At 37.8% G+C, this 15,614-nt stretch overlaps 1 protein-coding gene across 6 annotated transcripts; it reads left to right on the forward strand.

The window, feature by feature from the left end:
* Positions 1-144: 144 nt before the first annotated feature.
* On the forward strand, positions 145-2,135 carry LOC130967944 (L-arabinokinase-like). Of its 6 annotated transcripts, XR_009081453.1 has the most exons (6): positions 145-564; positions 687-794; positions 901-993; positions 1,245-1,309; positions 1,424-1,485; positions 1,626-2,135. XR_009081453.1 is itself a non-coding variant. In XM_057893002.1 (5 exons), the coding sequence occupies exons 1-5, from the start codon at positions 505-507 to the stop codon at positions 1,757-1,759; spliced, it is 429 nt and encodes a 142-aa protein (XP_057748985.1). In that variant the 5' UTR covers positions 145-504; the 3' UTR covers positions 1,760-2,134. The 6 variants fall into 6 exon arrangements, 2 of the variants coding, with proteins under 2 accessions (XP_057748985.1, XP_057748987.1); XR_009081454.1 differs by lacking the exon at positions 1,424-1,485; XR_009081452.1 differs by having other exon boundaries at positions 1,245-1,485; positions 1,626-2,133.
* Positions 2,136-15,614: the final 13,479 nt, after the last annotated feature.

A 15,614-nucleotide genomic window follows, 5' to 3' on the forward strand; every position in this document is an offset into this window, starting at 1 on the left:
AAATAACATAATATTCTATTAAAAAATCGAATATTCTTATAATTAAATTAAAATAATTAATTAAAATCTCTTCTATTTTTTAAAATACCAATATTACCCTTTGCATTTTGTCTCCAAATTAAAAAATCCTAACCAGCCCTAAGTTAGTTTCCTCAGATCCAAATTGAGTTTCTCCTCCATCGCACTCTGCTGCTGTCTTCCGTGGCGTCGTCCTTGTCCGTCGTTGGGTGGTCATCGTCCGTCTGCATCGTCCACGGGTCCACGGTCCGTGCTCTGCTCCGCTTGTCTGCCTTTCCCATTGCATCGCCTCGTCTCGCCTTGTCTCACCGTGCCTCGCCTCAAATCGCCGCTGTTCAACTCCGTCTTGCTCCCTGGATTGGCTCTGCAACAACGTGTGGCTGCTAAAAAATTATGGTAGCGACTAAAATGGGGATTAAAATGAGGATGAAGCAGTAGGAAGAGTATGATGGCGATGGTGCTGCTGCTGTTTATTCCACACAGAAAATGGTGTTTGCTTACTATGCCACTGGTCATGAATTTGGCCACGCAACTCGTGTTGCGGAGGTAATCTCTCATTTCTCATCCTCATTCTCATTGTCATTGTCGTTCATGATTCATTATTTGGATATTGCATTGCACTTAAGTTTGAATTGCAATTTCAATTTCAATTGCATGTATATATGTAGATGGTGAGGCATCTAATCCTTGCTGGTCATGATGTTCATGTGGTCATTGCTGTTCCGGAATTTGTTTTCACCAATGAAGTGCATTCTCCTTGCTTATTCTTTCGCAAGGTGAGTTTAATTCATTTTAGCTTGATTCAGGCTTAGTTTGATATGTTTGTTATGGAATGAAATGCATGCTAGGATCATAGCCCATGTGTTTTTTTTTTGTGAACAGAAAAAAAAAGCACATGCTTTACTACGTGTAATGATAATTGTACTTACCTTGAATTAAACATTGGGTTGACAATGACTCAACATCTTAAAACAGGTAACTCTTTTGCTATCTCTCTATATCCCAAACCCACTTCATCTTCTCCAACATAATCTTATTTTTATTTCCAAATTTCTATACCTCATTCAAATTCTGCGTCTTCTACTCTTTTGCGGAAAACACAAAACTGATTCCTCTCTTTTCACACTGTTAAGTCGATGCCTACTTTTGGAAACATATAGTATGGGTATACAATGTTAATTTTGGTTTTTTTTCCTAATTTCTTCTTCTTTGTTCTTCATGTATAGGGACATTTAATGATTCTTCAGGGACTCATCAATTTAATGCAGTTCGGTTGTGCACCTCCATTCTTGTAAAGATACTTCTAAGTCTATTGAAGCTTGTTTTGTTAATTCAAGGATCAAAACTTGAAAATGATGAAAGGATTTTCTTTCTTTTTCTTATTTGTCTTACACCCAAATGGAAGGCCTTTTATTACCTTTCTTGGTGTTGCTCCTGCTTGCTTTCTCGTGGCCTTTGTTGGATTTGGTATAAGTTTATTATCTTATTATTAATTTCTCTTGAATTAAGAAACTAATAAACTTTGTGATCCCAAACATTTATGGTTGTGTTAATGTGTGCTAAGCAAAAATTGTATGAGTTTTTATAATGTGTTTGTTTCGGTGCAGCAAGAAACAAATTGAAGCGAAGTTGGAATAAGCTCAATTTGGAGAGCAAGGGAACCTGGTCAAGAATGATTTCACGAGGTGTGGTTTCTGCATCGATACAAAAGCAAAATTTATGGAAGACACCATCCTCATAGAAAATCAAAAGAAGAAGTAGATGATGTAGAACAGAATTTTGCTAAAACCGATAAATTAATTTAGGATAGCTGATATGAATTATTCTATTTATAAGAAAGAGAGAGCTTAAAAAGTGACTATCAACTTTTGTCATGAGAAAGGCAAGAGAGTTAGGATGTGAGAATATCTAGAAAAAGCCATGAGGTGTTTGAGAATTTTGTTTTGTATTTGGTTTGAATTGATATTTGTAACTTGAATTCGTTTATAGTGAATTTCTACCATTTGTTGTTGTGGAGACTGAATGTAGATCTCACTTTTAGAGTCGAACCAGGACATATTGTAATCTTTTCTATTATAGCTTTCATCCAAAATATCATTAAAATTGTCATCTGAATATCTTTCCACAAATCTTGTGAAATTGTAAACACTAGCATATTTTTTTTAACAAATGAAGATGCATTCAGAATGTCATTATGTTACAAATATGATAGTAACAAAATAAAAAGGATTATAGAAATATCTTTCATATCGTAAAATCATTGAATAGGGATTATAGGAATATCTTTCATTGAATATTTATAGTTTCATCGAATTTTCAATTAGGTCCCTATACTTCTTTTTCTTTTCAATTGGGTTCCTAAGGGTATTGGTGCACGAAATTGTGATCTCAATGGCGCCAACAAGTTTTTGGTACACACAATTGTAATCTCAACTCTTTTTCACAACTTCACACAACTAACCAGCAACTGCACTGGGTCGTCCAAGTAATAAACCTTACGTGAGTAAGGGTCGATCCCACGGAGATTGTCGGCTTGAAGCAAGCTATGGTCACCTTGTAAATCTCAGTCAGGCGGATTAAAATGGTTATGGAATTTTGATAATTAAAATATAAATAAACATAAAATAAAGATAGAGATACTTATGTAATTCATTGGTGGGAATTTCAGATAAGTGTATGGAGATGTCTCATTCCTTTTGAATCTCCACTTTCCTACTGCCTTTATCCAATCCTTCATACTCCTTTCTATGGCAAGCTGTATGTAGGGGGATCACCGTTGTCAATGGCTACCGTCCATCCTCTCAGTGAAAATGGTCCAGCTACAGGTTACGTAGGGCTAATCATCTGTCGGTTCTCGATTGGTGGACGAAATTGTATCTCTTTATAGAATATGATAATAGAATATGGTCCAAGATCAACTTCGTTCAACTGACCAGCAAGTGTACTGGGTCGTCCAAGTAATACCTTACGTGAGTAAGGGTCGAATCCACAGAGATTATTGGTTTGAAGCAATCAATGTTATTTTATTAATCTTAGTTAGGATGTCAACAAGGATTATTTGGATTAAAAGTGAAATTACTAGATTTCATTATAAAAATAAAAGAGGGAACAATGTTACTTTGAATTGCAGTACTGGGGAATATGTTGGAGTTTTGGAGATGCTTTGTCCTTTGACTTCAACTCTTCCTTGGAATCCTCTTCTCACACGCAGATTCCTTCCATGGCAAGCTCTATGTAGGGTGTCACCGTTGTCAGTGGCTACTTCCCATCCTCGCAGTGAAAGCTATGCACGCACTCTGTCACAGTACGGCCAATCACCGGTTGGTTCCCGCTCCTACTGGAATAGAATCCCTCTTTTGCGTCTGTCACTAACGCCCAGCAGGTTAAAGTTTGAAGCACGTCACAGTCATTCAATCCCGGAATCCTACTCGGAATACCACAGACAAGGTTTAGACTTTCCGGATTCTCATGAATGCCGCCATCAATCCGGCTTATACCACGAAGATTCTGTTGGGGAATCTAAGAGATATTCATTCAATCTGATGTAGAACGGAGGTGGTTGTCAGGCACACGTTCATGGGTTGAGGAAGGTGATGAGTGTCACGGATCATCACCTTCTCCACAGTTAAGCGCGAATAAACATCTTAGATAAGAACAAGCGTGTTTGAATGGAAAACAAAGGAATTGTATTAAATCATCGAGACGCTGCAGAGCTCCTCACCCCCAACAATGGAGTTTAGAGACTCATGCCGTCACAAAGTATGTAATTCAGATCTGAAAATAGCATGAGGTACAAGATAAGTCTGTAAAAGTTGTTTAAATAGTAAACTAGTGACCTAGGTTTACAGAAAATTGAGTAAACTAAGATAATTGGTGCAGAAATCCACTTCTGGGGCCCACTTGGTGTGTGCTGGGGCTGAGACTAAAGCTTTCCACGTGTAAAGGCCTTTCTTGGCGTCAAACTCCAGGTTTTGACGTGTTTTGGGCGTTCAACTCCGGATCATGACGTTTTTCTGGCGTTTAACTCCAGACAGCAGCATGTACTTGGCGTTCAACGCCAAGTTACGTCGTCTATCCTTGCGCAAAGTATGGACTATTATATATTGCTGGAAAGCCCTGGATGTCTACTTTCCAACGCCGTTGAGAGCGCGCCAATTGGACTCCTGTAGCTCCAGAAAATCCATTTCGAGTGCAGGAAGGTCAGGATCCAACAGCATCAGCAGTCCTTTTTCAGCCTAAGTCAGATTTTTGCTCAACTCCCTCAATTTCAGCCAGAAAATACCTGAAATCACAGAAAAATACACACACTCATAGTAAAGTCCAGAAATATGATTTTTGCCTAAAACTAATATTATTTTACTAAAAACTAACTGAAACATGCTAAAATCTACATGAAATTACCCCCAAAAAGCGTACAAAATATCCGCTCATCACAACACCAAACTTAAACTGTTGCTTGTCCTCAAGCAACTAGATGAATAAAATAGGTTCTAACAGAAATTAAGAAGTAATATATATTTTAGAGTTTTAAATGAAGCTCAGATTCTTATTAGATGAGCGGGGCTTGTAGCTTTTTGTCTCTGAACAGTTTTGGCATCTCCCTGTATCTTTAGAATTTCAGAATAATTGGCATCCTTAGGAACTCAGAATTCAGATAGTATTATTGACTCTCCTAGTATAGTATGTTGATTCTTGAACACAGCTACTTATGAGTCTTGGCCGTGGCCCTAAGCACTTTGTCTTCCAGTATTACCACCGGATACATAAATGCCACAGACACATAACTGGGTGAACCTTTTCAGATTGTGACTCAGCTTTGCTAGAGTCCCCAGTCAGTGGTGTCCAGAGCTCTTAAGCACACTCTTTTGCTTTGGATCACGACTTTAACCACTCAGTCTCAAGCTTTTCACTCGGACCTTCATGACACAAGCACATGGTTAGGGACAGCTTGATTTAGCCGCTTAGGCCTGGATTTTAATTTCCTTAGGCCCTCCTATCCATTGATGCTCAAAGCCTTGGATCCCTTTTTACCCTTGCCTTTTGGTTTTAAGGGCTATTGGCTTTTTCTACTGCTCCTTCTCTTTTTTTTTTTTTTTTCTTTTTTTTTCTATTTTTTTTTCGCCATTTTTTTTTTCGCAAGCTTTCTTTTTCACTGCTTTTTCTTGCTTCAAGAATCAATTTCATGATTTTTCAGATCATCCATAATATTTTTCGTGTTCCTCATCCTTTCAGGAGCCAATATTCATCAAATTCAAAGTACAATTTATGCACTGTTTAAGCATTCATTCAGAGAACAACAAGTATTGCCACCACATATAATTAATTATAGTCTTTATTACTAAGAACTCAAAAAATATAAATTACTTCTTTATTCTAAAAAAAATTTACTACTTTATTCATGCCTGATGATGATGAGAAAAATAAATTATAGCTTAATTGGAAATAAAATCAAAATAGATATGCTAAGTACTACTACTCCTATATAACTTCTAAGGTAAAATCTTATAATAATACTATCACAGAGTTAAAGCTGGAATTAGAACTTAACAACCTGTATTTTGGGAAGTGGATGTTCCTTTAGTCTGTGGGATGCCTTCAAGAATTAATTTCTGATGCTTCAGCTCCCTTAAGTTCACATCCTTGCTCTTCCTGTTCTCTTAGGTGCCATGATCTTAATGAGTTTTAGCTCAGTGATCATGGCAAATCACACCAAACTTAGAGGTTTGCTTGTCCTCAAGCAAAAGAAAGGAAAGGAGAGGAGAAGAAGGAAAGGCATTTTCACATAAAGATAAGATGAGTTAAAAGATATGAGAAGAAATTAAAAATATTTGAAAAAGAATTGGATTAGAAAAAGATATAATTTAAAAAAAAGAAAAGATATGAATCAAAATTTAAAAGATAGAATTGAATTTTAATTTTGAAAAGGATTTTTAAAAGGAGTTAAAGATGTGTTGGAAACAAATTTGAAAAGATGATGGATTGAATTGGAAAGCCATTTATTCTTTTGGGTTAAGATAAATCTAAAAAAATTTGCAATCATTGGATTTTAGAAATTAGGATAAACTTTTTGGAATTGAAAGTGATAATTTAAAATATGTTTATGCAAGAAATCATGAATTGAAACATAAAAATTTTGAAAAATTGCAAAGAAAAACGAAATTGTACCTCCTCCCACCATCCTGGCGTTAAACGCCCACATGGTGCATGGTTTGGGCGTTTAACGCCCACATGTTGCTTCTCCTGGGCGTTCAACGCCCATGTGATGCTTCTTCCTGGCGTTGAACGCCAGGAGGTCCTTCTTTACTGGGCGTTTTTCTAAACGCCCAGAATGCTAGCAGATTGGCGTTAAACGCCCAGAAGGTGCATCTTTCTGGCGTTTAACGCCCAGAAGATGCTTCTTGGCGTTTAACGCCCAGAAGGCTACCCTACTGGCGTTGAACGCCCAGTGGGTGCTTCTTTTGGGTGTTTAACGCCCAAAGTATTTCTTACTGGCTTTTTCATGCCAGTGAGCTTCCAAATTTCCCTGTAACTCTGTGACTTCAACCAATTGCTATTTCACCTTTTGAAGATACTTGGACTCAAACCTGTAAAGAAAAATCAATACGAATAAAATTAAATTTTGTGATTGGCTGGGTTGCCTCCCAGCAAGCGCTTCTTTAATGTCTTTTAGCTGGACTGAGTTTTAATCAAGTCTCAGTTTGAGCATTCTTGCTCAAAATTGCCTTCAAGATAATGTTTGACTCTTTGTCCATTAACAATGAACTTTTTGTTAGAGTCATTATCCTGAAGCTCTATGTATCCATATGGTGACACGTTTGTAATGACATATGGGCCTCTCCACCGGGATTTTAATTTCCCAGGGAATAATTTGAGCCTAGAATTGAATAGCGGAACTTTTTGCCCCGGATCAAAGACTCTGGATGACAATTTCTTATCATGCCATCTTTTCGCTTTCTCTTTGTAAATCTTTACATTTTCGAAAGCATTGAGTCTAAATTCTTCTAGCTCTGATTCGAGACTCTCAGCCATATTGACCTCTCTTACCAGAGAGTCAATTATATCACACTCATGCAGTCATTTGGGGTGTCTGGATGTTGCATGGCTTTAACAACATTCAGCTTGAACTCTTCCTCATTGACTCTCAAGGTTACTTCCCCTTTTTGGACATCAATGAGGGTTCGGCCAGTTGCTAGGAAAGGTCTTCCTAGAATGAGAGTTGCATTCTTGTGCTCCTCCATTTCCAGCACCACAAAGTCAGTAGGAAAGGCAAATGGCCCAACCTTGACTATCATGTCCTCAATCACGCCTGATGGGTATTTAATGGAGCCATCAGCAAGTTGAAGACATATCCTGGTTGGTCTGATTTCTTCAGTTAAACCAAGCTTTCTAACAGTAGATGCAGGCATTAGGTTGAGACTTGCTCCAAGATCACATAAAGCTGCTTGGTGCAAGTGCCCTCTAATGTGCATGGTATCATAAAGCTCCCAGGATCTTTAAGCTTCTTAGGTAAGCTTTTCAGAATGACTGCACTGCATTCTTCAGTGAGGTAGACTTTTTCAGTTTCCCTCCAATCCTTCTTATGACTTAAGATCTCTTTCATGAACTTAGCATAAGAAGGTATTTGCTCAAGTGCTTCTGCAAACGGAATCTTTATTTCAAGAGTCCTAAGATAGTCTGCAAAGCGGGCAAATTGCTTATCCTGTTCCGCTTGGCGGAGTTTTTGAGGATAAGGCATTTTGGCTTTGTATTCCTCAACCTTAGTTGCTGCAGGTTTATTACCTACAGAAGTGGGTTGGGAAGCCTTTTTAGAAGGGTTGTTATCAGCACTTGTATGTAACTGATTCCCCACTGGTATTTGAATGCCAGTGGTGGGAGCTGGAGTGGCGTTAGACGCCCCCTCCTTGTTTGTTACTGGCGTTTGAACGCCAGCTTTGTCCCTTTCTGGGCTCGGACCGTCTTTAGGAGGATTCTGAGTATCCACTTGTTCATTTCTTGGTTTCCTGCTGCTTTGAAGTGAGGTATTTAATGTTTTCCCACTTCTTAATTGAACTGCTTGACATTCTTCTGTTATTTGTCTTGACAGTTGTTTTTCTGTCTGCTTTAATTGTACTTCCATGTTCCTGTTAGCCATTCTTGTTTCCTGTAATATTTCCTTGAATTCGGCTAGCTGTTGAGTTAGAAAGTCCAATTGCTGATTGAATTCATTAGCCTGATCCACTGGACTGAGTTCTGCAGTTACTGTTTTAGTTTCTTCTTTCATGAGAGATTCATTGCTTAAGTACAGATGTTGATTTCTGGCAACTGTATCAATAAGCTCTTGAGCCTCTTCAATTGTTTTTCTCATATGTATAGATCCACCAGCTGAGTGGTCTAGAGAAATCTGAGCTTTTTCTGTAAGCCCATAGTAGAAGATGTCTAATTGCACCCATTCTGAAAACATTTCAGAGGGGCATTTTCTTAGCAACTCTCTGTATCTCTCCCAGGCATCATAAAGAGATTCATTATCTCCTTGTTTGAAGCCTTGGATGCTTAGCCTTAGCTGTGTCATCCGTTTGGGAGGGAAATAGTGATTCAGGAATTTTTCTGACAGCTGTTTCCATGTTTTTATGCTGTTCTTAGGCTGGTTATTTAACCACCTCTTAGCTTGATCTTTTACAGCAAATGGAAACAGTAACAGTCTGTAGACATCCTGATCTACTTTCTTATCATGTACTGTATCAGCAATTTGCAGAAATTGTGCCAGAAACTCTGTAGGTTCTTCATGTGGAAGACCAGAGTACTGGCAGTTTTGCTGCACCATGATAATGAGCTGAGGATTCAGCTCAAAGCTACTAACTCCAATGGAGGGTATACAGATACTACTTCCATATGAAGCAGTAGTGGGGTTAGCATATGACCCCAGGGTCCTCTTGTCTTGTCCATTCATACTTACTTTAGAATTGGAATACAAGAGATAATTTATATGTTGATTTAGAAAAATGGAATAAGTAAAAACAAAATATATAGAAAGAAATTAAAAATATAAATTTTTTTTTTGAAAATATTTTGTGAAAATATATATTTTTTTCGAATTAAAAATAAAATAAACGAAATAAATAAAAGAAATTAGAAATATTTTGAAATTGAAATTTGAAATTTTTTTTATAAAAGATTTTCGAAAAAAAAAAAATAGTTCAAAATTAGTTAGAAAAAAAATAAAAATTTTTGACTTTTGAATTTTATGATGAAAGAGAAAAACACACAAAAGACACAAGACTTAAAATTTTTAGATCTAATGCTCCTTATTTTCGAAAATTTTTGGAGGGAAAACACCAAGGAACACCAAACTTAAAAATTTTAAGATCAAGACACAAGAAAAACTCAAGAACACTTTGAGGATTCACAAGAACACCAAGAACACAAGAAAGAACACCAAACTTAAAATTTTTAGAAAACCAAGACAAATTTTCGAAAATTATATTAAAATTAACAAGAAAACACCAAACTTAAAGTTTGGCACAGATTAAACCAAGAAAAATTATTTTTGAAAAAGATTTTCAAAAGAACTGGTGCCCAATTGCCAAGAACATAAGCCAACACTATAACCAACTGAATTAAAAATGTAATGTATTTTAAAGATGTATTATTTTTATGGATAAACTAAATTTTTGAAAACTAATGTTTTGAAAAAGCACAAGAAAAACAAGAAAAGACACAGAACAAGAAAAACTCAAGATCAAATAAGAAAAATAAGCAAGAACAACTTGAAGATCAATGAAGAACAAAGAACACAAGTCGAAAATTTTAAAAGAAAATATGAGATATGCAATTGACACCAAACTTAGAACAAGACACTAAACTCACGAAGATTTAACAATTAATTAAGAAAAATAATATTTTTGAAAAGGAATTTTTTTTGAAAATAAACTATCCTATCAAGATTTAATGACTCTATAACAATAAAAAATAAAAATAAAAAATAAATTATTCCTAATCTAAGAAATAAAATAAGCCTTCAATTGTCCAAACTCAATAATCCCCGGCAACGGCGCCAAAAACTTGGTGGACGAAATTGTATCTCTTTATAGAATATGATAATAGAATATGGTCCAAGATCAACTTCGTTCAACTGACCAGCAAGTGTACTGGGTCGTCCAAGTAATACCTTACGTGAGTAAGGGTCGAATCCACAGAGATTATTGGTTTGAAGCAATCAATGTTATTTTATTAATCTTAGTTAGGATGTCAACAAGGATTATTTGGATTAAAAGTGAAATTACTAGATTTCATTATAAAAATAAAAGAGGGAACAATGTTACTTTGAATTGCAGTACTGGGGAATATGTTGGAGTTTGGAGATGCTTTGTCCTTTGACTTCAACTCTTCCTTGGAATCCTCTTCTCACACGCAGATTCCTTCCATGGCAAGCTCTATGTAGGGTGTCACCGTTGTCAGTGGCTACTTCCCATCCTCGCAGTGAAAGCTATGCACGCACTCTGTCACAGTACGGCCAATCACCGGTTGGTTCCCGCTCCTACTGGAATAGAATCCCTCTTTTGCGTCTGTCACTAACGCCCAGCAGGTTAAAGTTTGAAGCACGTCACAGTCATTCAATCCCGGAATCCTACTCGGAATACCACAGACAAGGTTTAGACTTTCCGGATTCTCATGAATGCCGCCATCAATCCGGCTTATACCACGAAGATTCTGTTGGGGAATCTAAGAGATATTCATTCAATCTGATGTAGAACGGAGGTGGTTGTCAGGCACACGTTCATGGGTTGAGGAAGGTGATGAGTGTCACGGATCATCACCTTCTCCACAGTAAGCGCGAATAAACATCTTAGATAAGAACAAGCGTGTTTGAATGGAAAACAAAGGAATTGTATTAAATCATCGAGACGCTGCAGAGCTCCTCACCCCCAACAATGGAGTTTAGAGACTCATGCCGTCACAAAGTATGTAATTCAGATCTGAAAATAGCATGAGGTACAAGATAAGTCTGTAAAAGTTGTTTAAATAGTAAACTAGTGACCTAGGTTTACAGAAAATTGAGTAAACTAAGATAATTGGTGCAGAAATCCACTTCTGGGGCCCACTTGGTGTGTGCTGGGGCTGAGACTAAAGCTTTCCACGTGTAAAAGCCTTTCTTGGCGTCAAACTCCAGGTTTTGACGTGTTTTGGGCGTTCAACTCCGGATCATGACGTTTTTCTGGCGTTTAACTCCAGACAGCAGCATGTACTTGGCGTTCAACGCCAAGTTACGTCGTCTATCCTTGCGCAAAGTATGGACTATTATATATTGCTGGAAAGCCCTGGATGTCTACTTTCCAACGCCGTTGAGAGCGCGCCAATTGGACTCCTGTAGCTCCAGAAAATCCATTTCGAGTGCAGGGAGGTCAGGATCCAACAGCATCAGCAGTCCTTTTTCAGCCTAAGTCAGATTTTTGCTCAACTCCCTCAATTTCAGCCAGAAAATACCTGAAATCACAGAAAAATACACACACTCATAGTAAAGTCCAGAAATATGATTTTTGCCTAAAAACTAATATTATTTTACTAAAAACTAACTGAAACATGCTAAAATCTACATGAAATTACCCCCAAAAAGCGTACAAAATATCCGCTCATCATCGATCGTGTAGGAATAGGATTTACTATCCTTTTGCGTCTATCACTACGCCCTACAGTTGCGAGTTTGAAGCTCGTCACAGTCATCCCATCCCAGATCCTACTCGGAATACCACAAACAAGGTTTAGACTATCCAGATCTCAAGAATGCTGCCAATTGATTCTAGCTTATACCATGAAGAATCTGATCGCAAAGAATTGAAGGCTCTGTTGTCAGGAAAGGCAGTCAAACGCATGGACCAGGAATCCAAGAGATACACATTTAAGCTTGTTTTCATGTAGAACGGAAGTGGTTGTCAATCACACGTTCATAAGTGAGAATGGTGAATGAGGATGAGAAAATACCTGAAATTATAGAAAAACACACAAACTCATGGTAAAGTCCAGAAATGTGAATTTTGCTTAAAAACTAATAAAAATATACTAAAAATTAACTAAATCGTACTAAAAACTATGTAAAAACAATGCCAAAAAGCGTATAAATTATCCGCTCATCACAACACCAAACTTAAATTGTTGCTTGTCCCCAAGCAACTGAAAATAAAATAGGATAAAAAGAAGAGAATATACAATGAATCCCACAATATCAATGAAACTTAGTCCCAAGTAGATGAGCGGGGCTAGTAGCTTTTTGCTTCTGAACAGTTTTGGCATCTCACTTTATCCTTTGAAATTTAGAATGATTGGCATCTATAGGAATTCATAATTTTATATAGTGTTATTGATTCTCCTAGTTCAGTATGTTGATTCTTGAACACAGCTACTTTATGAGTTTTGGTCGTGGCCCTAAGCACTTTGTCTTCCAGTATTACCACCGGATACATAAATGCCACAGACACATAACTGGGTGAACCTTTTCAGATTGTGACTCAGCTTTGCTAAAGTTCCCAGTTAGAGATGTCCAGAGTTCTTAAGCACACTCTTTTTGCTTTGGATCACGACTTTAACCACTCAGTCTCAAGCTTTTCACTTGGACCTTCATGACACAAGCACATGGTTAGGGACAGCTTAATTTAGCCGCTTAGGCTTGGATTTTATTTCCTTGGACCCTCCTATCCATTAATTCTCAAAGCCTTGGATCCTTTTTACCCTTGCCTTTTGGTTTTAAGGGCTATTGGCTTTTTCTGTTTGCTTTTTCTTTTAATTTTCGCCACTTTCTTTTTTTTTTTCGCAAGCTTTCTTATTCACTGTTTTTTCTTGCTTCAAGAATCAATTTCATGATTTTTCTAATTATCAATAACATTTCTCTTTGTTCATCATTCTTTCAAGAGCCAACAATTTTAACATTCATAAACTTTACTATAAAAAATATGCACTGTTCAAGCATTCATTCAGAAAACAAAAGGTATTGCCACCACATCAAATTAATTAAACTAATTTCAAGATAAATTTGAAATCCAAGTACTTCTTGTTCTTTTGTTATTAAGCACATTTTTCATTTAAGAGAGGTGAAGGATTCATGGAATTATTCATAGCTTTAAGACATAGACACTAGACACTAATGATCATGTAATGAAGACACAAACATAGATAGCATATAAAGCATAAAAATAAAAAAATAGAAAAATAAATAGACAAGGAGATTAAGGAATGAGTCCACTTTAGTGAGGGTGGCGTCTTCCTCTTGAAGAACCAATGGTGCTCTTGAGCTCCTCTATGTCTCTTTCTTGCCTTTGTTGCTCCATCCCTAGTGATATTGGTGCTCCTATCCTTAGTTGCTCCCAATAGTTGTGTGGAGGAAAATGTATCCCTTGAGGTATCTCAGGGATTTCTTGATGAGGAAATTCCTCATGCTCTTATTGAGGTCCATGAGTGGGCTCTCTTGTTTGCTTCATCCTTTTCATAGTGATGGGTTTGTCCTCTTCAATGAGGATGTCTTCCTCTATGACGATTCCAGCTGAATTGCATAGGGATCACCTTTTTCTTGGCCACAACTTCATAGAAGTGGTCTTGATGGACCTTTGAGATGAATCTTTCCATCTCCCATGACTCGAAAGTGGAAGCTTTTGCCTTCCCTTTCCTCTTTCTAGAGGTTTCTCCGGCCTTAGGTGCCATAAATGGTTATGGAAAAACAAAAAAGCAATGCTTTTACAACACCAAACTTAAAAGGTTTGCTCGTCCTCGAGCAAAAGAAGAAAGAAAGAAGGGGAAGAACAAGAAAATAGAGGAGATAGAGGGAGATAGAGAGAGAGGTGGGGTAGGTGGGGATCCTGTGGGGTCTACAGATCCTGAGGGGTCAAGGATTTTTCATCCATACTTCAATCAGGCATGTAAACGCCCTTAGTGTGAAATCCTGGCGTTTAATGCCAGACTGCTGCTTGTTTCTGGCGTTAAATGCCATGCTGCAATCTATTTCTGGCGTTTAATGCCAGCTTGTTGCTTCTTTCTGGCGTTTAATGCCAGATTGTAGCCTATTTCTGGCGTTTAACGCCAGTCTGGTGCTTCTTTCTGGCGTTTAACGCCCAGAATGGTGCCAGACTGGGCGTTAAACGCCCATTCTGCTACCCTTACTAGCGTTTAAAGGCCAGTAAGTGTCTCCTCTAGGATGTGTTGTTTTTAATGCTATTTTTTATTTTTCTTTAATTTTTGCAGTTATTTTTGTGACTCCACATGATCATCAACCTAAAAAAAGAAAATAACATAGAAAAATAAAATTGGGTTGCCTCCCAATAAGCGCTTCTTTAATGTCAATAGCTTGACAGTGAGCTCTCATGGAGCTTCACAGATGTTCAGAGCATTGTTGGGACCTCCCAACACCAAACTTAGAGTTTGAATGTGGGGGTTTAACACCAAACTTAGAGTTTGGTTGTGGCCTCCCAACACCAAACTTAGAGTTTGACTGTGGGGGCTTTGTTTGACTCTGCATTGAGAGAAGCTTTTCTTGCTTTCTCTCCATGGTTACAGAGGGAGATCCTTGAGTTTTAAACACAAGGTAGTCCTCATTCAATTGAAGGATCAACTCTAATCTGTCCACATCAATCACAGCTTTTGCTGTGACTAGGAAGGGTCTTCCAAGGATGATGGATTCATCCTCATCCTTCCCAGTGTCTAGGATTATGAAATCAGCAGGGATGTAAAGGCCTTTGGCCTTTACTAGCACGTCCTGTACCTATCCATAAGCCTTTTTCATGGATTTGTCTGCCATCTCTAATGAGAATTTGGCAGCTTGTACATCAAAGATTCCTAGTTTCTCCATTACAGAGAGTGGCATTAAGTTTATGCCTGACCCCAGGTCACACAGAGCCTTCTCAAAGATCATGGTGCCTATGGTATAGGGAATTAGAAATTTATCAGGATCCTATTTCTTTTGAGGTAAAGTGTGCTGAACCCAGGTATTCAGTTCATTAATGACCAATGGAGGCTCATTCTCCCAAGTCTCATTACCAAATGGCTTGTCATTCAGTTTCATGATTGCTCCTAAATACTGGGCAACTTGCCCTTCAACAATGTCTTTGATGAGCGGATAATTTATACGCTTTTTGGCATTGTTTTTAGTATGTTTTTAGTATGATTTAGTTAGTTTTTAGTATATTTTTATTAGTTTTTAGTTAAAATTCACTTTTCTGGACTTTACTATGAGTGTGTGTGTTTTTCTGTGATTTCAGGTATTTTTTGGCTGAAATTGAGGGACCTGAGCAAAAATCTCATTCAGAGACTGAAAAGGACTGCAGATGCTGTTGGATTCTGACCTCCCTGCACTCGAAGTGGATTTTCTGGAGCTACAAAAGCCCAATTGGCGCGCTTTCAACGGCGTTGGAAAGTAGACATCTTGGGCTTTCCAGCAATGTATAATAGTTCATACTTTGCCCAAGATTTGATGGCTCAAACCGGCGTTCAAAGTCACCTTCAGAATTCCCAGCGTTAAACGCCGGAACTGGCACCAAAGTGGGAGTTAAACGCCCAAACTGGCATAAAAGCTGGCGTTTAACTCCAGAAAGAGTCTCTACACGAAAATGCTTCAATGCTCAGCCCAAGCACACACCAAG

The sequence above is a fragment of the Arachis stenosperma genome, chromosome 3 (genome assembly GCF_014773155.1).
Source record: "Arachis stenosperma cultivar V10309 chromosome 3, arast.V10309.gnm1.PFL2, whole genome shotgun sequence".
In the NCBI taxonomy this organism is placed as follows: domain Eukaryota; kingdom Viridiplantae; phylum Streptophyta; class Magnoliopsida; order Fabales; family Fabaceae; genus Arachis; species Arachis stenosperma.

Coding starts and splice junctions, on each gene's coding strand:
- LOC130967944 (XM_057893002.1), top strand. CDS start 505: ATGGTGTTTGCTTACTATGCCACTGGTCATGAATTTGGCCACGCAACT. Junction 795..1,244: donor CTTGCTTATTCTTTCGCAAG/GTGAGTTTAATT, acceptor CTTCATGTATAG/GGACATTTAATGATTCTTCA. Junction 1,486..1,625: donor CGTGGCCTTTGTTGGATTTG/GTATAAGTTTAT, acceptor GTTTCGGTGCAG/CAAGAAACAAATTGAAGCGA.